Source organism: Salmo trutta, chromosome 33, assembly GCF_901001165.1.
Source record: "Salmo trutta chromosome 33, fSalTru1.1, whole genome shotgun sequence".
NCBI lineage: Eukaryota > Metazoa > Chordata > Actinopteri > Salmoniformes > Salmonidae > Salmo > Salmo trutta.
Window position 1 is genome coordinate 6,373,302 of NC_042989.1, and position 25,488 is coordinate 6,398,789.

Here is a 25,488-nt window from a genome sequence, read left to right on the forward strand (position 1 = left end):
GAGAGCAACCACTTGTCCACAAAGCATGTAGCAAAAAGTTACGTGACCTACAGCATGGTCAAGCCAGTTAATGTTTTCGGACTACTAAACATCTATTGATTTAGAACCACGGAGAGTTACCTCAAGTCATAAAGAAAACAGGAGCTGCCTCCACTATCAAATCACCTATGCTTAGTCTAATACAGTGACAACTAAAAGATACCGAAAACAATTTAGTCCAACGTTAGCTAAAAATGATGTGGCTGTCCATGGTTCTGATTTGTGTGCGTTCGTGCAAGTGGAAAAACATGTAGACTCACCATACTTGTAGAGGAACAAATGCCAATCCCATCCTCTCTTTCTTGTTGACGAAACGGTCTATGACTGTCATACAGTTCACGCTTTTGTTTTTTGTTCACCTAGGCTACCTGGCTAAAATGCTTGCTCGCTAGCTGAACTTTCTTTCATGGGCAACATTATCTAGTTAACACTAGCCTGCTATATCTTGAACTTTCATCCTCTCAGGCCAGGGGCACAACTTATGAATTTATGGTTGGATCAGAATCGGCATTATATTCATTGGCCAGTATGGAGAATTAAGTAAAACCACAAGTCCAAATCCCTATCTCCATCCATGGCTAATTTAGGAAAGGGACAATTTTAGCAAGCTAGCCGCCGGAGGACAACAAAACAGCAAGACCCAACAATTCTGACACTTTGTTGCGCCAGGACCATTCACAGTTGAGCTCACTCAGTTTAGCTCAACGCTGACTGGCTTTTATTTTATACTTTTTAATTTTTTTTATCGAGATGCCAAATGCTCACTGGCATCCATTGTGTTCAATGCTATGGGTGGCAGCAATGTCATACTTTTTGACCAGACAGCATCAGATGGCGTACATACAGGGGCACTGTTTCACTTGTTCTGATTCTTTCTCCGGTTAGATACATAGATACATTCAGCCTCTTGCCAATTTGAAGAACATTTTTATTTGAATTTATAATTTTTTTTGTTACGTTTTTGGGGGAAGCCTGGCTTCCGTTGGCAACCATTGATACCTGCATCCCTGTGGAATGCTTTCAACACCTGGTGGAGTCCATGCCTTGACCAATTGAGGTTGTTCTGAGGGCAAAAATGGGGGGCAACTCAATATTTGAAAGATGTTTTAATGTTTTGTACACTCAGTGTATATTGTGTATCGCCCATAAATTTGAAAACATTTTAAATATGATTATTAGGCCATATCGCCCAGCCATACCAGGAGGATGACCACTGACTATACCAGGTTGCTTGGCTAAGCACCACAGCAACAGATGGTCCACTTCAAGGGTGCAGTGTGTTTAACCTGCCTCGTGGGCATGACTCCTCTACGGGGAGAGGATGGTCTTGCCAGACGAGATTAGCTCAAGATCTTAATGGAGTGTGTGTTGATGCCGTCTGTGTGTGAATGGATGTGAAGACTAATTTGGGGTGTTGGTGAGAATTGTAAGTAAACCAGCAGGGTTAAACCTATACCCTTTCAAGAAGATGACCAGACTAGAATTCATTTCATTCAGACCTTATTTCCCATCAGTCCCACCCTCTCTCCAAAACAAATGCACACTCACCACACCAGATTACAAGCATGCTACAGCTGTTATTTGAAAAGGGTGGAAGCCAGTCCTTATGTTGAAACTTAGGAAGGTTTTAGACAACCAGTTGTAATTCTATAGCGAAGGAAACTAAACTCTCAGGGTTTTTAGAATGGCTGTTGTTTACACAAATACACACACAAAAAAAACAGTTTGAAATCCAAATTGTCTTATTTTCCAATCTTCACCTGCATTGATGCTCTTGAAATGGTAACAATATGGGCTTTGAGAGTCTGGGCATCAAGTCAGTGCTTGTTTAAATGGCTCTGTAAGGAACATGGACAATAACATATATTTTTCTCTGGCCAACTTTCATGGAAATTGTCCATTGAACACGAGGTGTCAGTAAGTAGATAGACAAGTCTGACACTTCAAATCAAATTTATTTGTCACATACACATGGTTAGCAGATGTTAATGCGAGTGTAGCGAAATGCTTGTGCTTCTAGTTCCGACCATGCAGTTATATCTAACAAGTAATCTAACAATTCCACAACTACCTTATATACACACAAGTGTAAAGGAATGAATATGTGCAAAAATATATGAATGAGTGATAGCCGAACGGCATAGGCAAGATGCAATAGATGGTATAGAGTACATACATAGATGAGAAATGTAGGGTATGTAAACATTATATAAAGTGGCATTGTTTAAAGTGGCTAGTGATAAGTTGATTTAAAAAAAAAACAAAAAAAAAAACATTTATTTAACCAGGTAGGCAAGTTGAGAACAAGTTCTCATTTACAATTGCGACCTGGCCAAGATAAAGCAAAGCAGTTTGACACACAAAACAACAGAGTTACACATGGCGTAAAACAAACATACAGTCAATAATATAGTAGAAAAATAAGTCATATATATATATATATATATATATATATATATATATATACACACACACAAAGTGAGCAAATGAGGTGAGATAAGGGAGGTAAAGGCAAAAAAGGCCATGGTGGCGAAGTAAATACAATATAGCAAGTAAAACACTGGAATGGTAGATTTGCAGTGGAAGAAAGTGCAAAGTAGAAATAGAAATAATGGGGTGCAAAGGAGCTAAATAAATAAATACAGTAGGGGAAGAGGTAGTTGTTTGGGCTAAATGTATAGATGGGCTATGTACAAGTTATTAAAGTGGCTAGAGTTGAGTCTGTATGTTGGCAGCAGCCACTCAATGTTAGTGATGGCTGTTTAACAGTCTGATGGCCTTGATAGAAGCTGTTTTTCAGTTTCTCGGTCCCCACTTTGATGCACCTGTACTGACATCACCTTCTAGATGATAGCGGGGTGAACAGGCAGTGGCTCGGGATGTTGTTGTCTTTGATCTTGTTGGCCTTCCTGTGACATCGGGAGGTGTAGGTGTCCTGGAGGGCAGGTAGTTTGCACCCGGTGATGCGTTGTGCAGACCTCACTACCCTCTGGAGAGCCTTACGGTTATGGGCGGAGCAGCTGCCGTGCCAGGCGATGATACAGCCCAACAGGATGCTCTCGATTGTGCACCTGTAAAAGTTTATGTGTTTGGTGACAAGCTGAATTTCTTCAGCCTCCTGAGGTTGAAGAGGCGCTTCTGCGCCTTCTTCACCACGGTGTCTGTGTGGGTGGACCATTTCAGTTTGTCCGTGATGTGTACGCCGAGGAACTTTAAAACTCCACCCTCTCCACTACTGTCCCGTCGATGTGGATAGGGGGCTGCTCCCTCTGCTGTTTCCTGAAGTCCACGATCATCTCCTTTGTTTTGTTGACATTGAGTGTGAGGTTATTTTCTTGACACCACACTCCGAGGGCCCTCACCTCCTCCCTGTAGGCCGTCTCGTCGTCATTGTTGGTAATCAAGCCTACCACTGTAGTGTCGTCAATGTATGGGAAGCCATCAGCCTTTATCTACATAGTGTTATCTGTTCTGCTCCTGTAGTACAAAAAGGGGAGAATAGGATACATTTTCTACTACGAGAGGATTGTGTGCGTTTCTCCTCCCACTCCAACTCATCCAGTGTGTGCTACTGTAACAGTTACTCATCTAGCCTAAACCTACGTCACTCACTGAAACTACATTATTCATTCAAAGCGTCTGCTCCTGTGTGAGTGTTTCCAAGGACAAACGGCTGCTTCACTTCCACATCACCCAGAGAGATTATTTTGTTTTCTGCACTAAAAAACATCTGCATATTTTCAGTAGTGCGGTTTGACAGTTATAATGTCCATTCGGAAATAATTTGTTACAGCCTTGTACTAAAATTGAGAAAAAATGTTATCCATCTGCACACAATAACCCATAATGACAAAGCAAAAACATGTTTTGTGAATTTTTCGAATTTATTACAAATAAATAAACATACCTTATTTACATAGTGAGGGGGAAAAAAGTATTTGATCCCCTGCTAATTTTGTATGTTTGCCCACTGACAAAGAAATGATCAGTCTATAATTTTAATGGTAGGTTTATTTGAACAGAGACAGATTAAAGGGAGGGCTCCTAATCTCAGCTCGTTACCTGTATAAAAGACACCTGTCCACAGAAGCAGTCAATCAGATTCCAAACTCTCCACCATGGCCAAGACCAAAGAGCTCTCCAAGGATGTCAGGGACAAGATTGTAGACCTACACAAGGCTGGAATGGGCTACAAGCCCATCGCCAAGCAGCTTGGTGAGAAGGTGACAACAGTTGGTGCGATTATGCGCAAATGGAAGAAACACAAAAGAACTGTCAATCTCCCTCGACCTGGGGCTCCATGCAAGTCTCACCTCGTGGAGTTGCAATGATCATGAGGACGGTGAGGAATCAGCCCAGAACTACACGGGAGGATCTTGTCAATGATCTCAAGGCAGCTGGGACCATAGTCACCAAGAAAACAATTGGTAACACACTACGCCGTGAAGGACTGAAATCCTGCAGCGCCCGCAAGTCCCCCTGCTCAAGAAAGCACATATACATGCCCGTCTGAAGTTTGCCAATGAACATCTGAATGATTCAGAGGACAACTGGGTGAAAGTGTTGTGGTCAGATCAGACCAAAATGGAGCTCTTTGGCATCAACTCAACTCGCCGTGTTTGGAAGAGGAGGAATGCTGCCTATGACCCCAAGAACACCATCCCCACCGTCAAACATGGAGGTGGAAACATTATGCTTTGGGGGTGTTTTTCTGCTAAGGGGACAAGGACAACTTCACCGCATCAAAGGGACGATGGACAGGGCCATGTACCGTCAAATCTTGGGTGAGAACCTCCTTCCCTCAGCCAGGGCATTGAAAATGGGTCGTGGATGGGTATTCCAGCATGACAATGACCCAAAACACACGGACAAGGCAACAAAGGAGTGGCTCAAGAAGAAGCACATTAAGGTCTTGGAGTGGCCTAGCCAGTCTCCAGACCTTAATCCCATAGAAAATCTGTGGAGGGAGCTGAAGGTTCGAGTTGCCAAACGTCAGCCTCAACCTTAATGACTTGGAGAAGATCTGCAAAGAGGAGTGGGACAAAATCCCTCCTGAGATGTGTGCAAACCTGGTGGCCAACTACAAGAAATGTCTGACCTCTGTCATTGCCAACAAGGGTTTTGCCACCAAGTACTAAGTCATGTTTTGCAGAGGGGTCAAATACTTATTTCCCTCATTAAAATGCAAATCATTTTCTAACATTTTTGACATGTGTTTTTCTGGATTGTTTTTGTTGTTCTGTCTCTCACTGTTCAAATAAACCTACCATTAAAATTATAGACTGATCATTCCTTTGTCCGTGGGCAAACGTACAAAATCAGCAGGGGATCAAATACTTTTTTCCCTCACTGTAAGTATTCAGACCCTTTGCAATGAGACTCGTAATTGAGCTTGTGCATCCTGTTTCTATTGTTTATCCTTGTGATGTTTCTACAACTTGATTGAAGTCCACCTGTGGTAAATTCAATTGATTTGTACAGAATTTGGAAATCAACACACCTGTCTATAAGGTCCCACAGATGACAGTGTATGTCAGAGCAAAAACCAAGCCATGAGGTTGAAAGAATTGTCCGTAGAGCTCGGAGACAGGATTGTGTCGAGGCACAGATCTGGGGAAGGGTACCAAAAAATGTTGGCAGCCCTGACGGTCCCCAAGAACAGTGGCCTCCATTTTTAAATGGAAGAAGTTTGACTCTTCCGAGAGCTGGCCAAACTGAGTAATCAGGGGAGAAGGGTCTTGGTCAGGGAGGTGACCATGAACCCGATGGTCACTCTGAAAGAGTTCCTCTGTGGAGATGTGAGAACCTTCCATAAGAACAACCATCTCTGCAGCACTCCACCAATCAGGCCTTTATAGTAGAGTGGCCAGACGGAAGGCACTCCTCAGTAAAAGGCACATGACAGCCTGTGTGGAGTTTGCCAAAAGGTGCCTAAAGGACTCTGACCAAGAGAAACAAGATTCCTGGCCCTGAAGGCCAAGCATCACGTTTGGAGGAAACCAGGTACTGCTCAACACCTGGCCAATTCTGTCCTTACAGTGAAGCATGGTGGTGGCAGCATCATGCTGTGGGGATGTCTTTCAGCCGCAGGGATTGGGAGACTAGTCAGGATCGAGGGAAAGATGAACGGAGCAAAGTACAGAGAAATCCTTGATGAAAACCTGCTCCAGAGCGCTCAGACTGGGGCGAAGGTTCACCTTCCAACAGGACAACGACCCTAAGCACACAGCAAAGACAACGCAGGAGTGGCTTCAGGACAAGACTCTGAATGTCCTTGAGTGTCCCAGTCAGATCCCGGACTTGAACCCGATCGAACATCTCTGGAGAGACGTGAAAATAGCTGTGCAGCGACACTCCCCATCCAACCTGAGAGGAGCTCCATTGAAGAATGGGAGAAGCTCCCCAAATACAGGTGTGTCAAGCTTGTCGCGTCATTAGAGTTGCACATTTTGGGGAATATTCAGAGGTGGAAACTTTCCGTGGGAATTAACGGGAATATATGCATATTAATACCATATAAATGTAGATGTTTTTTTCATTGGCCAGTTACCATATCATATGGAGAAAAACAAACCTTTTACGTTATCATAAGTAGACATAATTGCAAATGATTAAATCCTATCAATAGGAAAAAAACGATTTAGTTACAAATTTAACTTTAATTAAATGAGTTGTCTTCGCATGGGATGATTTCGCTGAACAACAAAAGGGAATATTGAATGATCCACAACGATCCATCGCATCTCCCAAAAACGTTTTCAACATGCAGCTGTAAAATGATAGTTAAGAAACTAAAGCTGTGGTTGTCTTCCTCTCAGGCTTCCATGTCTTCTCCCTGGACCTCCTCAATGTCCACCTCTTGAACATCAGACTCTGGCCTCATCTTCACTGTCACTTTCCAACCTTGTTGAGGATGGCTCGTTGTCAGGCTCAAAAAGCCTCAAATTTGCCCAGATGGCCACCATTTTTTCAATGCTTGTATTGGTCAACCTGTTGCGTACTTTGGTGTGTGTGTGTGTTCCCAAACAAGGACCAGTTGCGCTCTGAGGCGGCTGATGTTGGTGGGATTTGGAGGATGATGGAGGCAACAGGGGAAAGAGACTCAGATCCACAAAGTCCCTTCCACCAGGTGGCTGATGAGATATGTTGGCATATTGCATCTCCATCCCAAAGCCCTTGCTTGGAAGTGTACTTTGCCAGACTGCCTAGAACCTTGCTCTCATCCAGGCCAAGGTGGCGAGACACGGTAGTGATGACACCATAGGCCTTGTTGCTCTCTGCACCAGACAGGATGCTCTTGCCAGCATATTTGGGGTCCAACAAGTGCACTGCGGCGTGTATGGGATTCACGCAGAAGTCTTTACGCTTTTTGATGTATTTCAGAACTGCAGTTTCCTCTGCTTGAAGCAACAGTGAAGTGGGCAGGGCAGAACGGGTTTCTTATCTTATGTCTGCAAGCAGAGTCTGAACATCAGACAGGATGGCATTGTCTCCCTCAATCCGTGCAATGGCTACTGCTATAGGTTTCAGGAGTTTCAGGCTGCTTACCACTCTCTCCCAAAATACATCATCCAGGAGGATCCTCTTGATGGGGCTGTCCAAATCGGCAGACTGTGATATGGCCATTTCTTGGGGAGACTCCTTCCCCTCCAGGAGACTGTCAAACATGATGACAACACCACCCCAACGGGTGTTGCTGAGCAGCTTCAATGTGGTGCTCTTATTCTTTTCACTTTGCTTGGTGAGGTACATTGCTGCTATATGACCCTTCACATGCCTAACCATTTCCTTGCCTCTCTTGTAGAGTGTATCCATTGTTTTCAGTGCCATGATGTCCTTGATGAGCAGATTCGATGCATGAGCAGCACAGCCAATGGGTGTGATGTGAGGGTAGGACTCCACTATAGACCAAGCAGTCTTCATGTTCGCAGCATTGCCTGTCAGCAGTGCAAATACGTTCTTTGGTCCAAGGTCATTGACTGCCTTCAGCTCATCTGCAATGTAGAGACTGGTTTGTCTTGTCCCTCGTGTCTGTGTTCTTGTAGAATACTGGTTTAGTGGTGGAGATGATGTAGTTAATTATTCCTTGCCCACGAACATTCGACCACCCATCAGAGATGATTGCAATACAGTCTGCTTTCTCTATGATTTGCTTGATCTTCACTTGAACGCTGTTGACCTCTGCATTCAGCAAATTAGTAGATACACCATGTCTGGTTGGAGGTGTGTATGCTGAGCGTAGAACATTCAGAAATCTCTTGCAATACACGTTGCCAGTGAGCATCAGAGGTGAACCAGTTGCATACACACCTTAGCTACGTACCTCCATTGAGTCAAAGTAACTTCTGATTCCAGGAGGACTGTGAGCTGTTGCTATCGATAAGGTGTCTGATTCATCATTTTCACCTCGAATAGAAGTAGAGGGACTTTTGTCGGAGGTCGCTTGTTGTCAGCGCTGAGGGAACTTTTATGTACTTGGCCAGATGATTCTACATCTTTGTTGCATTCTTCACATATTTGGGGCGGAAGGCAGCCTAGTGGTTAGAGCATTGGGCCAGTAACTGAAAGGTTGCTAGATTGAATCCCTGAGCTGACAAGGTAAGAAATGTTTTGCCCCTGAACAAGGCAGTTAATCCACTGTTCCTAGGCCGTCATTGTAAATAAGTATTTGTTCTCAACTGACTTGCCTAGTTAAATAAATCAAATACGATTTGGCACAGTATTTACAAATGTACACAGCTTTCCCTTCTACATTAGCTCCAGTGAAATGTCTCCACACATCAGATAGTTCCCGTGGCATTTTTCTGTAAAGATTGGAAAAAAGAGTAAAATAACAACATACAATTCCATGTACAGATAAATAGTTAAGCAGTGAGATTAAACAACTCCTTTGTAAGATAAATGTTTTAAAATGAAACATGTATGGAAACAGGTGAATTAACACTCCTCAGTTAGCAGGCACTAGCAAGCTAAAACCCACATGGTTGCAAAAACTAACTAGCAGAAATTGTTGAAGTTAGAAATGTTTTAAACACACTTTGCTGTAGGCTACTATTTACTAGTTAACAAATAATGTCATATAAAAATGTAATCAAAACTTACCAGAAAGCATGTAATCCTTGGCTCAGACAGTGTAGTATTGTGGGCTCAATAGCATCTCATTAGTACATTTTTTTGCAAAAATGTCAACCTGTTTTTGCTTTGTCATTATGTGGTATTGTGTGTAGATTGTTGAGGGAAATCAATTTAATCAATTTTAGAATAAGGCTATAACGTAACAGTGGAAAAAGTGAAGGTGTTTGAATACTTTCTGAATGCACTGAGTCATGAATTTATGAACTGACAATTGTTATTTTTCTAAATCTTTTGGAAAAGCAATTTTGCGTGATTTCAATGAATGGGGTGTGTGTATGTATCTGATAGGCTATACATTAAACCCACAACCTTGGGAAGGCTTGTGCCACCCTCTTACCAACATTTGACTGCATCCAGTCTTTTATGGGTGTTTGTTTACCATACTTTGTGCAGGTGAGGTTGGGCTATCTAGTAGAAATGGTTACATTAACTTAAATTGTGTATGATTGTTGTGTACACTCCTGCTCCTCTGATATCAAACAGGACAGGCTCCCTTCATCTAACCTTCTCCTTCACTCTGCTTCAAATTTAATAAGGTTTGACTTTTACGCTGTGATTACACACACACACCCTAACAATGGGTCCCTTATGTTTTGCTCAGGAATGGTGTTCCTAGGCTGTTTTGCATTTTTACAATTTGCATCATGGTTATTTTCCGCTGTCACTAGGACGATCTCACCTCTGAGACAGCACAGGCCCCAGTGCGGGGGGGCTGTGTTATGTTCTTCCCAACTCTGATTTCAGCAGTTTAGTGACATCTCAGAAGTGGGTCATATTTTCTCCCTCAGGCAACTTCCTACATACAGTTGAAGTCGGAAGTTTACATACACTTAGGTTGGAGTCATTAAAACTCGTTTTTCAACCACAAATTTCTTGTTAACAAACTATAAATGTCAGGAATTGTGAAACTGAGTTTAAATGTATTTGGTTAAGGTGTATGTAAACTTCCGACTTCAACAGTATATCTTCATTAGTAGATTCCCCATTCTACTTTCTACAATAATAAAAAAGATACCTTCACAGTTCCAGCACATAATACTTTGAGGAATCAAAAAAATGTCTTAGCTACTTTTGGCACAACCTGGTCTGCAACAATGATGTTGGTATTGAAATGTGTAATGGTGGTGTGGTGACGCTTCAGTTCCAGCCAGACACACTCACACTGTTGTCACACACGGCTGTGGTGCGTCCTCTCCAAACACACCAGTGATCCCAACCCCCCCTGGCACCTCCCTTTCCTGGTCCTCTCCGTTCCCCCTGACTGTGCTAGCTGACTGATTGCCTGCCTGCCTGTTGATCCTAGGAGGGGGATAGCCACTGATCCACAGCCTGGGAGAAGACCCACTACCTGTGGGGGGTTATATACAGAGAGGAGAGCCCTCATCTGATCTACTACTATAGAGCACCAACTAACCAACCAACACTTGGGTAAGGACATAGGACCCTATGTTTCTCCTCTTCCTTATTTGACAGTCCTCCCCCTTCTTGAGTGTGTGTCTGTGTGTGTCTTTGTGTTTTGCCTCCTTTGTTTTTCAGGGCTGTGGAGTGGGGACCTCCTGCCCGCTGACAAAGCTGTTGTCATGGAGACGTGTCTGGGACTTTTGCAGCACAGTAATCTCCACACAGCAGAGAGGCCAATGGAGAGGGGCAGGGGGGGGGCGCCCAGACGAAAAAAGGGGGAGTAAAGAAAGAGTAGATGGGGGGGGTGGGGGGTGTTGTGTGAGACAAGGAGGAGCCCTGAGGTCTTTTTCAGATTCAGAGCTGTGTGGAGGTTAGGATGACAGAGCAGATTTAATTGTGTCCGACCAGCGTACACCCACACATAAACAACACACAGGAGTACTACAGGCTGCTTTGCGGTTAGGGTGTTCTTTGTGGACTTGGTGTTACTAATGGTGACCTTCAGTGCTTGTTGTACATATTGTTAATAGTTTTCTAGTCAGCATGTCTATTTTGTTCTTAAAACAGTAGACTAAGTGCCTGTGACGCACAGGCCGTTAGTGCATGGCCAGAGGTTTGTGTGTGTGTGTGTGTGTGTGTGTCCAGCTCGGAGTTGGACTAACTACGTAGATAGGAATGTGACTGGCATGTGGAGAAGGGGGCAGATCCACGGATGGAGGGACAAAGGTTATCTATTCTCCTAGCGTCCGGGGTCATGTGACCAGCGCTGTGCCTGTGGGAATGAGGGAGAGGGGTGGGAGGGGGGGAGAGAGACACTTGATTTGGCTGATGTTGGTGTAGAACCCTGCAGGAAGACAACCAACTTTTTCCACTGGTGCACTGGTGCTACCAACTAATTGATAATGGCTTGTGTCCTATAATGTTCCCGCATTCCATACAGAACCAGGCTAACAATGAATATCCATCTTTTAAATTAGCTTTCCCTTCTGTTCTTACCTTTATTTGGATAGATTTACCTTAACAGAAAAGACTTAAATTAAGTGCAAAATCTATTGCAGATTTCAAAGTGCCGTGTGTTCTTTTCTGCCAAATCATCTAGAGCAGATATTCCCAATGTCGTCGGGGGTACGCCAAATAAAAATGTGATTCACATTTTAAAAACAAAAATATTTTTAAAATCTTCACATTTTCAAACAGTACATTTATATTTTCCAGCGAGGCTATACATTTGCGTGAGGTTTTTTCTATCGCCTGAGTAGCCTCGTTTCACTGCCAAAAATAAAATGAAACCATCTAGTGTTCAGCGAAATAACAACACGATGTCAAATACAGGTAGCCTAGTCAAATAATTAACATCCAATCACATTAACCGTTACTCTCTCGAGGGCAACCTTCTTGCCCAGGCATTTAAACAAAACATGACAATTTGAAAAATACTCGACTTTCGAGTAGTAAGATGTATAAAAGCAACAGATACCATTTAATAAGAAGCGTCTTATATGGTGAGCTACCGAGTGGCTAGGACAGGCAAGCCCCGTACTATTGTGGAGGACTTAATTCTTCCTGCTGCTGCAGATATGGCTAGGGCAATGCTGGGGATAAAGGCCCATAAAACTATAGACAATGCCTTCATCAAACAACACCGTTTCATGACGCATGAGTGACATGGCAGGAAATGTTTTGTAACAATTACTGCTATGCATACAAGCCAGTGAATTATATGCGTTACAGCTGGATGAGTCAACAGACATGGTGGGCCTGGCACAGCTCCTGGTATATGTCCGTTACGTTTATGGGGAGTCAATTAAGGAAGACATCCTCTTCTGGAAACCAGGACAACATGAGAGGATATTTTTTAAGTACTCGATAGCTTTGACATCAAATAGACTTTGGTGGTGAAGATGTGTTATCTGTACTGCTGGTGCAAAAGCCATGATATTGAGAAATACAGTGGTTCCTCCTTTAAAAGTTGCGAGCTTACGCCGCGGGACTTAGAATTAATTTGTGGTTTAGTACGGTACCCTGCGTCACCACTTCATTGCTCCAACCCAGCGCAGGAGGGAGTTAGAGCACTGATTATTAGTAAGCATTCATTGAAACAGCAGCTCTTAGCAGTGCTGGGATGCACAGCGCTGTTTGACTTTCAAGCCTATCAACTACCGAGATTAGGCTGGCAATACTAAAGTGCCTATAAGAACATCCAATAGTCAAAGGTATAGGAAATACAAATGGTATAGAGAGTTGCAGTATGCTGCAACTTTTAAAGGAGGAACCACTAGTGGAAACGCGCTTGCAAACAGTTGCATCCACCAAGAGGCTCTTGCTGCCAAGGGAATGCCTGACCGCTTGAAAGACGTTTTGGACACTACAGTACAAATAGTTAACTTTGCAATGATGTGGGCAGCGACCATGTAACGCTTTTACAACATACAGAATTGCACTGGTTATCAAGGGGCAAAGTACACGTTTTTTTTTAAATTCAGAGATAGGCTCATAGTTTTCTTTACTGACCATAATTTTCACTTGTCTGACCGCTTGCATGATGACGAATTTCTCACACGACTGGCCTATCTGGGTGACGTTTTTTTCTCGCCTGAATGATCTGAATCTAAGATTACAGGGACTCTCCAACTATATTCAATGTGCGGGATAAAATTGAAGCTATGATTAAGAAGTTGGAGCATTAACAAGGACAACACAGGTCTTTCCATCCTTGTTTGATTTTTTTTTGTGCAAATGAACTCAAGCTTACGGACGATGTCAAATGTGATATAGCGAAGCACCTGAGTGAGCTGGGTGCGCAATTACGCAGGTACTTTCCCGAAACGGACGACACAACTGGATTCGTTATCCCTTTCATGCCCTACCTCCAGTCCACTTACTGATATCTGAACTTATCAGTAGTCCACTTACTGATATCTAACCCTAACCCTCAACGAAATTGCAACAAGCGGCTCTGTGAAAATGTAATTTAATCAGAAGCCACTGCCAGATTTCTGGATAGGGCTGCGGTCAGAGTTTCTTGCCTTGGCAAATTGCGCTGTTAAGACACTGATGCCCTTTGCAACCACGTACCTATGTGAGAGTGGATTCTCGGCCTTCACAAGCATGAGAACTAAATACAGGCACAGACTGTGTGTGGAAAATGATTTAAGACTGAGACTCTCTCCAATACAACCCAACATTGCAGAGTTATGTGCATCCTTTCAAGCACACCCTTCTCATTAACCTGTGGTGAGTTATTCACAATTTTCGATGAACAAATAAGGTTTTATATGTAAGATGGCTAAATAAAGAGCCAAATTATTTATTATTTGTGCCCTGGTTCTATAAGAGCTCTTTGTCACTTCCCAGGAGCCGGGTTGTGACAAACTCACACTCATTCTTATGCTTAATAAATGTATCGTATAGTGTGTGTGGCAGGCTTACAATGATGGCAAAAAAAACATTTGAGTGCGCGCTGACCCTGGTGCTAGAGGGGGTATGCAGCTGGAGGTTGAATGTTTGAAGGGCTACAGGACTATAAACAGTTTGGGAACCACTGATCTAGAGGTCAGAATATTTTTTTTTTTAAACAATACTTGATATACCAAAATATCACTTCAACAAAAAAATGTAAATGGCTTATCCAATTCCAGGATAAGCAATTTACTTGCACCTTTTGATATTCCGCTCACTTTTATCCCTGTAACCATGAATAAACAGAATATTCCTATTTTAAATTTGTATGGGTTAAATGGAATAGTGACACTGACTATAGGCCTATAAACTCACATGTAGCATAATATAATATTAACTCCTGTAGAATTATGCATTTCTTGCAGTAAAATGATATAACTAATGTTAATTTTGTCACAGGAACAGGAGAGGGAAAATGTGAATTCTTTCAGCTTCTCTTGAGAAAATAGGAATGTGAGTGTAACTTGACTTTGACACTGTTATTCAAGCAGACAGTGTTCCAACCACACATAATATGTATCCAAGAGGAACTGAAGTCAGAAACATGTTTCATAGTTTTCTCAGCTTTTCATTTCCTTAAAACCGGTCAAACGGATGACATTTTGCACGGGAACAATCTTTCCACTTTAAAAATAGTTTTCTCTCCCCGGTCCCTAAACGAAACTGACAACTTTACCAGTGTTAGAATGAATGCATTAGTAATCTATCGAAATACATTCTGGTGAGTACTACTTTATTTAGTCTTCCAGGGCAACAAGTTGACAGAGAAGCTGAATGTGTTGAACTATAGTTGACAAACACATGGCCAACCATATGTCGGAAATTATAATGACCTACCAAATGTTGAAAATGATAAGCAGTAATGTTTCTAAATTAGTGGTGAAAGTAGATATTGTTATCAGTCCATCATTACTTTGACTGACCTTCATGTCTTAATGTGGAAAATTTCAAGTGCAGTCGCAAAAATCAAGCGCTATGATGAAACTGGTTCTCGTGAGAACCGCCACAGGAAAGGAAGACCCAGAGTTACCTCTGCTGCAGAGAATAAGTTCATTAGAGTTACCAGCACCTCCGATTCCAGCCCAAATAAATGCTTCAGAGTTCAAGTAACAGACACATCTCAACATCAACTGTTCAGAGGAGACTGCGTGAATCAGGCCTTTATGGTCAAATTGCTGCAAAGAAACCACCACTAAAGGACACCAATTAGAAGAGACTTGCTTGGGCCAAGAAACATGAGCAATGAACCGGTGGAAATCTGTTCTTTGGTCCAAATGTGAGATTTTTGGTTCCAACTGCTGTGTCTTTGTGAGATGCAGAGTAGGTGAATGGATGATCTCCACATGTGTGGTTCCCACCGTGAAGCATGGAGATGGTGTGGGGGTGCTTTGCTGGTGACACTGTTGGGAATTTATTTAGAATTTAAGGCACACTTAACCAGCATGTCTATCACAGCATTCTGCAGCGATCCCATCTGGTTTGTGCTTAGTGGGACTATTATTTGTTTTTCAACAGGACAATGACACAACACACCTCCAGGCTGTGTAAGGGCTATTTGACCAAGAAGGAGAGTGATGGAGTGCTGCATCAGATGACCTGGCCTCCACAATCACCCAGCCTCAACCCAATTGAGATGGTTTGGGATGAGTTGGACTGCAGAGTGAAGGAAAAGCAGCCAACAAGTGCTCAGCATATGTGGGTACTCCTTCAAGACTGTTGGAAAAGCATTCCAGTTGAAGCTGGTTGAGATAATGCCAAGAGTGTGCAAAGCTGTCATCAAGGCGAAGGCTGGCAACTTTGAAGAATCTAAAATATATTTTGATTGAACACTGTTTTTGCTTACTATGTGTTATTTCATAGTGTCAATGTCTTCATTATTATTGTACAATGTAGAAAATAGTAAAAATTTAAAAATCCTTGAATGAGTAGATGTCCAGACTTTTGACTGGTACTGTAGTTTATTTTATTAAAACACATGGGGGGGAAAAATGTCGACTGGCCCAACAATGATGAAGACTGAATGTCCAATGTTCTCTGCTGGTTATGTGAACTCACCGGGGATAAGGCTGATGCTCTCCGCTGGTGCCAATAACATAGGCTATAGGCTTCTGTTCAATTTAGTATAACTATGAAAGAGATTTAGTTTTCATTGTCTTCTCTTTACAGCAATAAATATTTGCTTTCCAAACTATGATGAAATATTGCGATATGCCTTTTCACTGACAGACGCAACTCAACAAATTGCGGGCCCTTCTGACTGTAGGCAGTGAGATTTTAAAACAATCCACAGCTTATTCTTTTAAAAAAGCTAATAATCCTTTAGTGAAATCATGCTTTCTGGTGTAGTAACCTATTTTAAATGTATTTCTGTTTAGACAGGAGTAGGCGGCCACTCCGCCTATGTCTAGCGTACTTTCAAAACTAGATTGATGCAAATAATCATGATTCTGCCAGCCTTTCCATCTCCCCACATTTACATTTTAGTCATTTAGCAGACGCTCTTATCCAGAGCGACTTACAGTAGTGAATGCATACATTTTTGTTTTTCTGTGCTGGCCCACCGTGGGAAACGAACCCACAACCCTGGCGTTGCAAACACCATGCTCAACCAACTGAGCTACAGGGAAGGCCACCCGAAGACGGTTAAGTTATCATTAGCATCACATATGGCTACACAAAGTATAGACATATAGGGCCTACACACACACACACAAGGGCGTTCCTGTGCCAATGTTGATTTATTTTTGGTTAATTGCACATTACTGTTTGAATAAATCATGTTGATAAAAAATGTAATAAAATATTTGTGAACAAATGTCACTGGCACCCTTGCGACCAATAAAATAAAGTGTGTTTCACTGCCAAGTCAAACAGTGGCAAATGTGACTGTTTTGGTCGCAGTATCAAACCCTGTTCCTGTGGTTACAACAAACTGTGTCCTACTGAAATGTGTTCTCTGTATACTGATACAGTGCAAGGTGACCCAACAGTCATGACCCCACTCGCTTGATAGATTATCTTTTAGGCCTACTTCTAATATGTACGGTTTAGATTAGGCCTACTTGTAGTGTGTAAGATTTAGATTAGGCCTACTTCTAGTGTGTAAGATTGATGTGTAAAACTGCAGAGATGTTTCACTCTGTACACTTTGTGAGAGATCTGTTGGCGAGGGGAGTATGTCTGTGGGTTGAAAGTGCTGTGTGTGTGTGTGAGAGAGGGCGCTAAGGTTTGTTTGGGTTAAAACAGTGTGTAATATAAGGTGATAACAGAGCGATAATGGCGTCCTTGGTCTGTGCTATCTCAACCAGCTGGCAAACAGACTGACAGAGGGAGGGACCTGTAGAGAGCAGCAGAGAGGAAAGTAGTATAGTAGCTAGGTCTGTGCTGGTTGGCCTATTTGTGTAAATAGCTTCGTTTCTGTTTTCCGCTTAGTGTGTTAGGTCGTTTATATTGGATTGTGGGTAGAGGTTTTCGACATTGGGTTTGGGGGCTGGGGAGGAGTGGTGTGTGATTGTCTAAGACACTCATTCTTTTTGGTGGAATTGTGAGTGACTATGAATCCTCTGGTTGTATTTAAATGTTTGGTAGTGTAGGGCACGCTAATGTGCATACTATGTTGTGGTTTGTCTGAGTGGCAGCATTCCTGTACCATACTAACCTTTCCTCCCTTCCTGTTCTTCAGGTGTCCCTCCTCTCCTGGAATCCCAACATCTGCTGAGTCATCAGTAGTGAGTCAGGGTGTCATGGCCACCGGGCCCAGGACACGCAGAGATCACCCCTCATAGTGCTTCACCCAGCCAGCCACCTGCAGACACACACACACACACACACACATACATACATACATACACACAGGAGGAAGCACAGGGGTGGCAATGATGACCACATCACATATGAACGGTCATGTGACTGAGTCAGACGGCGGAGGAAGTGGAGGAGGCGAGTCGAACCAGGAGGAGCCCCAGCAGTGGCACAGGGAGATGGCAGTGGACTGCCCAGGGGACCTGGGTGCTCGTACCCTGCCTGTGCGGCGCTCTGCCCAGCTGGAGAGGATCCGTCAGCACCAAGAGGACTTGAGGAGGAGGAGGGAGGAGGAGGGCAGGAACAGACAGGAGCTAGATCTTAATGCTTCCATACGGCTCAAGAAGCTATCTCAGAACCCCAAGGTGGGCATCGATAACCCCACCTTCGACCCCATTGAAGGCCCCGTAGGGCCCATGGGACTTCCGCCCAACCTGGGGGCCCCTACTCTACTGGGTGAGTAGGACTGAGTATGACAATACTCTTAACAAAGCCATACAATATAATAGTGTTCTATTAAGTTGTGATTCTGAACAGAATAGTTATTTGGCGTTAGCATTGAGCACTAGCAAGAATAAAGTGCTAACAAGCAAGTGGCTGTCTCGTGCTGAAATCAAATGGCAAACATTTTGCTCTGAAAACAAGGTGAAGAAAGTGCCATTTTGCTTAAGACAATCCTTTCAGATTTATAGGAGTGGATGTGGGGGTAGGGTCGGTTTGGAATTCAGGATAGGCCTCTAGCTCTGTAGCTTTCCCTCAGACTCTTATCCCAAGTTCACTTTTCCTGTTCCAGGTAGGCTTATGAATGAGACCAAACACACACACACACAGCCGTCTATAGGCCTGTAGTCAGTGCATTCTTCTTCTAAAGCTCTCTGAGGGAGTCCTACTTCACTCCCACTTAATTCTCTGATGATCGGGAGGCTGGGGTCTGGGAAAGACTGAGGGAGGAAAGTAGGGAGTGAGAGCAGGAAGGAGGTGGTACGTGAGGAGGGAGGGAAGAGGTGTGTGTGTGTGTGTGGTAGCAGCATTCCTGGGGGGGGGGGGGGTAATTAAAAACTCTGTTACAAAACATTCTGACCCAGGCTGCAATTGCTGCTCTCTGGCCCTCCATTTTCTGCCCTAGTTTTTTTTCTTTTTCTGCCCCATCTCCTGTCTTTCGACTGCCCTACCACTCCTCCTGCCAAGTTAACAATGCATTGAAATGATACCTATCATATAGCCTAGGCCTAGCCTAAGAAAACAATATGTAGGACAGAAGGTACCCAGTGAAGTCAATGGCGCGTTACCGTAGATCCTCCATCAGATGAGACGTCTTGCCTCCCACTTAGATACTCCCTTTTACACACACGCAGACCGTCTCCTTATTTTGGTCTTAGTTAGACTGGACAGATATGTCTAAGAGAGGGGTCTGGATTTGAGAGAGCTGGTAAGATTTAAGAATATTATGATTATTTTGGAGTTGTATCACTGATATAAATATCCTGTCTTGACCATAGTCCCTGTATGAGTTCACTGTAATTCTTTCCTGAATCTGAGCATTTGTCTCTGGCTGTTGTGTAATGTATTTGTATGGTTGATCTGTCTGTACAGTATATGTATGCCTGATTCTCCCTGCATACAGAGTTGGAGGAGCTGCTGATGTCCCTAAAGCAGGTGCAGCACTGCCTGTCTGACACCCAGAGCCAGGAGGACGTGGAGCTGGTGCTGCAGCTGGTCCAGAAGACTGACTTCCAGAAGGCTTTCAACATCCACAACGCTGTGGCCCAGCACATGAACAGGCCCAGCCCGCCCTTCCCACACACAGACCGCGCTCAGGGCCTGGCACAAGAGGTGAGTCCTGATCTGGAGTCCGTTTGGGGTGTTAAGGTTAGCTGATCATAGAGCTGTGCTTACAGAGCTACCCAGCAGCACATGAACCGACCCAGCCCGCCCTTCACCACACACTGCCCTTAGGGCCTGGTCCAGGAGGTGAGACCCAGATGCTGATATCAAGTCAGTTTGCAGTATTACTATGTAATAGTTTAGTGTAGGGCTTGCGAAGGGTAAACTGCTCCTAGATCTGTGCCTACAGATGTGACCCTTGAAAAGGAACTGGCTCAGGAGGAAAGAGGAAGACTCCGTTAGACACTGATCCAGAATGTTTTCTTCAACATGGTTAAGAGTAGGATTTGTGGAGGAGTACGCTGATCCTAGGATCTGTTGGGCAACGTCGACCCGGAGCATACTGAGTAGGGCTAGGGAAGAGGATGTGGGCTGAGGGTCGAATAATACGGAATAATGCTCCTGTATACCCACTTCCAAATCAACCCTTCCCTCCACTGGTCTTAGGCCCATTTCAGACTGCGTGGGAACTAGAATAGAAGGAAATGGGAGGGGGACATCAAACTTGATGCCAAGCAACAGGCCAAAAAGTGAGGACTGAGGAGGGTCTGTGTGACACAATGACAGGAATACGCGCACAAAGGCACGCACATAAAGACACACTGAAACACGCATGCACACAAACACCCACCCACACAAGCGATCAAGTACGACTTGTAGGAGTTGTGGAAAATGTTGCTGAAATTAGGTAGCCGACTAGCCTTGAAGTTGATGTTCAGCAGAGTTTGTGCAGTGTAAGTTTTTAATGGGCAGAAACCACCACATGACTTTTTGTATGTTTTGTCCACTAATGACACTTGATTGATGAGAGATCCTCTTTGCCTGGAATCGCTGTAGTGTGAAGAAGTGTTAATGAGGCTCAATAATAAACTTGTTTATTGTTGTTTCCCTGTTCTCTCATTCTGCCCCAGCAGCACAGAACAGGCTCTTGTACTCAAGCCCCATCATTAGAGCCCAGACGTAGAACTGAAACTCACTGACCTAGACAAGACAGGACACTCACAATAGGGCGTCTCTCTCTCTGAGGCTGCTGCCTGCACCATTATAGACTCACTGACAGCAGTCAGAGCCACCGCCGTTTTATTCATTAGGCACCAAACGGGAGAAAATGGGCTTAAACAGGGTCGGAATACCAGAATTTGCCCCACGTGTGTGTGTGTGTGTGTGTGTGTGTGTGCACGTTTGTTTGTGTGTGTGTGTGTTTATGCATGTGGACAGAATACATTGTCCTATAATATACATACCTTTCCCATGCCAAATGGTCCCTATTCCAAGATCAACTTGGGCCTTTTTTAAACGGGAAAGGTAGAGGTGTTTCAGTCTTGAATGTTGTGCCCTCAGTATGTAGGGAGTTTTCTATTGGCCAGCCCTTATGTGGACCATGTCACCATTGTATACCTTACGGTAGTCACAAGGCGCGTTCCTCAGCTAAGGCGAGGCGACGCAACCACCAATGGGCGAACTTTTCCGCTTCACGCTTGGTTCATATAGCCAAAACAAAGCGTCCCGGGATGTCAAGAAAAATGACGGCCACGAATTGCTCGGCGCTGAAGTTGGTCTCCACCGCCAAGCTCAGGCAGCGTTTCTGCTCAATGAACAAAGGAATGTTTGGTGGAAAAGAGGCGAGTGTTGAGTTATGCTAATTAACACATCTACATGGTAGCTGTGAATTGCAGGCTATTACCAAGTGCCAGGTGCTAGAAGCCATATTAGCCAAGCCATTAGCCCAAACAAAGACCTATGTTTCAAAGTTGATACATGTTCATCACAGGAGATTGGTGAGGGGAGAACGGCTCATAATAATGGCCAGAAAGGAGCAAATGGAATGGTATTGAACACCTGGAAACCGTGTGTTTGATACCATTCCACTGATTCCACGCCAACCATTACCACGAGCCCATTCTCCCCAATTTAGGTGCCACCAACCTCCTGTGACGTGCATCCAGGTATACTGACGTGGGGGGAGTCAACTTATTTTAATTACATTATTTCAAATGTTTTAATAAGTGTGCTCCATTTGAAGTAGAAATCGAAAACAAACGTCATTACATGAAACAAAATGTTAAATCATTTGAGACTACAGGAAATAGGCTGACTGCTATGTTTAACAACTGCAGTAATGGTTGCTCTGGTTATAAACAGCCTTGTGGCTATTGTAGTCTTTAATGTGGGGGGAAAAAAACGAATCTCTAAAGTTGTCCCAGGTGAGGCAGGCAGCATGCGAGGGAGGGGCAACTGTGCAGGCGCCTTACCACAACACCATAGTGGGATTAGCCTATGTCTGGAGGAGACCACTTCAGTGAAGAGGGTTTTTTTTTCCCCCCATGGGGCCACCCTGGTATAACCCCACCTCCATTAACTTAGTGTTAGACCCCCCCTGCCTTGAATGGATTAACCTGGTCCCAGTGACGTCAGCTCCAGAGGGATTCTGGGTTGACTGAGTCGTGTTCATTAGGCACCAATTAGAAGAAAATGTATTGAAACATGGAAGGACTATCTGGACTTGTCATTGCAAAGCGTTTTAAAATGTGTTCTGTTGCGTGCCCTAATGAACACAACCAAAGCTGAACCCGGGCCCGAGGCCATCTCACTGGTTACTCTAACATGGTCTGCGGCTGGGGCCGTTCTGAAGCACTTTGAAGGCCCGTCGGCACCCCACAAGGAAAAAGTTAAAACCAGTCAAGAAAATATTTTAACACAAACCCTATGTATGCCATCTAGTCTGGGGAACAAAATCATTGTTGCTGTTGAATCAAGGTGGGAAGAATCATGACAGATTGTCCTCCCTTCCGACCTTCCTGTGTAGATGCTGCTGTCCTCTGTTTTGATCAGTTTCTTTGATCTGAGAGAACGGGTGTAAATCATCAGATGTGTTTTCAAGTTGACGGTGTGTCCTATCCCTGCTCCTCTTTCTTATACTTCCTGTGTTCTGGTGTGTCCTCCAGGTCCAGTCTATGGTTCATAACAGCCAACACAAGGAGGGCTTGGAGCTCAACACCCTGCTCTCTTCCCCACATGTCCAGGTGAGGCCTCCATCCATTCCTACTGTCTATTTCGGTGTCTCGGTTTAACCTGTGTCTCTCTGCGCCACTTTAATGTCTAACCTGTGTCTCTCTGCGTATAACCTGTGTCAGGTGTAACATGCATCTCTGTTTAACCTGTCCCAGTGTAACATCTGTCTCTCTCCCAGTATAACCTTTTATCATCCTGGATCTCAGGGCTGGGGTTCTTCAGGTCAGGACTGTGTTGGTTCAGCTGTGATCAACTATTGGCTACATCTCTTGGCAGAAGCCGGGCCAAAGCCCTGATCTCGCTCTCTTTAACTCTCACACGTGGATGAGTGACCTGATTTCTATGTCTGTCCCCAACATCTGCAATGGGGATGCTGCTCCTCTGAGACACCAGGGCATGTTCAATAGGGAGGGAACGTTTGAAACAGATTGAAAGGGGAAGTGTACTACCTGAATGTTTTGCTACAGTGTGCCCTGCGGAACACAACCCACACAGTAGGAGGTGAGGATGGAGGAGAAGGAATGGTTGGGGGTGGGGGTTCCCCTGTATTGTTTTGAGGGTTGCCATAGAGGTAGACCTAGTGAGGTAACTAACCAGGCATTTCTCCCCAGGGGAGTGGAAAATGATTTTCCTGCTGTCCCTCAGGGAAAATTATGGCTGTTAGTCTGTTACTACTTACTGAAATGAAAGTTTATTTTGTAATGTTTGTCCTCCTGGATGTCTTCCTTCCACCAGAACTAGAACAGCAGGGGGCTCTGGAAGTAATAACGACAGTACTGTTAGACACAGATGCTTGCGTCCATGGATCTACCTGTCTGTGTGTTCGCGTTTTCAAGTGTCTAAAAGTTAACCCAGTAAGGCTGACGAACCTTATGTCCCCTGTCCCTCCACAGGCGGTGCTTCTGGCCCATGACTGTGTTGCAGAGCAGGAGATGCAGCTGGAGCCCCTGACCCCAGATGACCACTGTGAAACTCTCACCCAGTGGGGAGGGGAGACCGTCAAGATAGTCTGCATCGAGAAGGCCAGGGACATCCCACTGGTGAGAGACCCCTTTAAAACACACTGTCATGAATCAACATAGGAGTAGATATAGACTCTGTCTGAAAAGTGTACAAGCTGTTAAAGCCTTGATTCCCTCTCTTTTGTTTCCTCAATTTCTCGCCCCTCTCTCTCAAAGCTTATTGGAGAAGAGGTTTCAAGGTCCCTCCTTTCGGATCTCATCCAATGAGCTTTGAGAGTGTGGCAAGGAATCGAGGATGGGAGGAATCAAGAATTTGGCCGCTTGTACACTTTTCAGACAGAACCAACATCGCTCTCCTCTACCTAAAAATGTTTAAACCCTCCTGTATCTGCACCGTCACTAACCTCTGTTCTCCACTGTCTGTGTGGCAGGGCGCGACGGTGCGTAACGACATGGACAGCGTGATAATAAGCCGCATCGTGAAGGGTGGGGCGGCGGAGCGCAGCGGGCTGCTCCATGAAGGAGACGAGGTTCTGGAGATCAACGGAGTGGAGATCCGAGGGAAGGACGTCAACGAGGTCTTCGACATCCTGGCCGACATGCACGGCAACCTGACCTTCATCCTCATCCCCAGCCCACAGACCAAACCCCCGCCCATCAAGGAGACTGTGGTAAGTACAGACACACCTTCATCCAAGAACCCTCCCTCACCTCTCCTCTCAGCCCCTGGGCTGGGATGTCTGTCTGTCTGAAGCAATCACACTGTTCCCGGGTTCCAATGGCTCAGTGGGTTGCAGACAGGGTTGGGTAGGTTACTTTCAAAATGTAATCCGCTACAGTTACTAGTTCCCTGTTCAAAATTGTAATTGGTTACTTTTAGATTACGTTCCCCCTAAGAGACATTTTAAGAAGACAAAAATGTATGTTACCAATTGAACAACATCTATTGCAGGATAAATCAATGTTAAAGTTTACATAGCTGGCCATATATGGATGTAAAATTTTACTTTATGGGTGGTTATGTAGACTTCTTCTAACCCATCGCTTTCTACTACATATAATAATATGATTAAGTTCTATCAGAATTCCAGTCATTCCAGTAAATGTTATACCCCTTGATCTTCAAGAATTGGACTTGGAAATATCGAAGTATAGATTACCCAAATTGTTTTACCTGAGCATAACCCAGAAATGGATGCAAGGACTGACCATCCATGATATCAAAATGATTGTTTTAACCATGTTATGAGGCTTTACAGTGTTTGTTTACATTTACCATGTTTATAAACATTGGGGTAAAACAAGTTTATTTTGGGTTCTCATAGTGTGACAGAACTTAGCTCATCAGGCATTTCTAAGTTATATTCTTCAAGAATCAATAGATATACACTAACTACCGTTCAAAAGTTTGGGTTCACTTAGAAATGTCCTTGTTTTTGAAAGAAAAGCACTTTTTTGTAAATGTTTTAAATGACATCAAATTGATCAGAAATACAGTGTAGACATTGTTAATGACTTATAGCTTTATGAAATATCTACATGGGAGTACAGAGGCTCATTATCAGCAACCATCACTCCTGTGTTCCAATGGCACGTTGTGTTAGCTAATCCAAGTTCATCATTTTAAAAGGCTAATTGATCATTAGAAAACCCTTCTGCAGTTATGTTAGCACAGCTGAAAGCTGTTCTGATTAAAGAAGCAATTAAACTGGTCTTTAGACTAGTTGAGTATCTGGAGCATCAGCATTTGTGGGTTCAACTACAGGCTCAAAAGGGCCAGAAACAAAGACCTTTC

At 43.9% G+C, this 25,488-nt stretch overlaps 1 protein-coding gene across 4 annotated transcripts in view; it reads left to right on the top strand.

The window, feature by feature from the left end:
• Positions 1–25,488, top strand: part of LOC115172301 (MAGUK p55 subfamily member 5-A) — a 49,065-nt gene that overhangs the window by 15,386 nt on the left and 8,191 nt on the right. Inside the window, exons 2-7 of one of the 4 annotated variants that reach the window (XM_029729633.1) lie at positions 10,478–10,602; positions 17,717–18,291; positions 19,460–19,668; positions 22,665–22,742; positions 23,625–23,771; positions 24,125–24,364. In XM_029729633.1, coding sequence (XP_029585493.1) covers positions 17,910–18,291; positions 19,460–19,668; positions 22,665–22,742; positions 23,625–23,771; positions 24,125–24,364 — 1,056 coding nt within the window. In that variant the 5' untranslated portion in view covers positions 10,478–10,602; positions 17,717–17,909. Of the gene's footprint in view, positions 1–10,477; positions 10,603–14,533; positions 14,756–16,648; positions 17,579–17,716; positions 18,292–19,459; positions 19,669–22,664; positions 22,743–23,624; positions 23,772–24,124; positions 24,365–25,488 lie in introns of those variants that run through there. The other 3 variants (XM_029729636.1, XM_029729635.1, XM_029729634.1) reach the window with 3 other exon arrangements.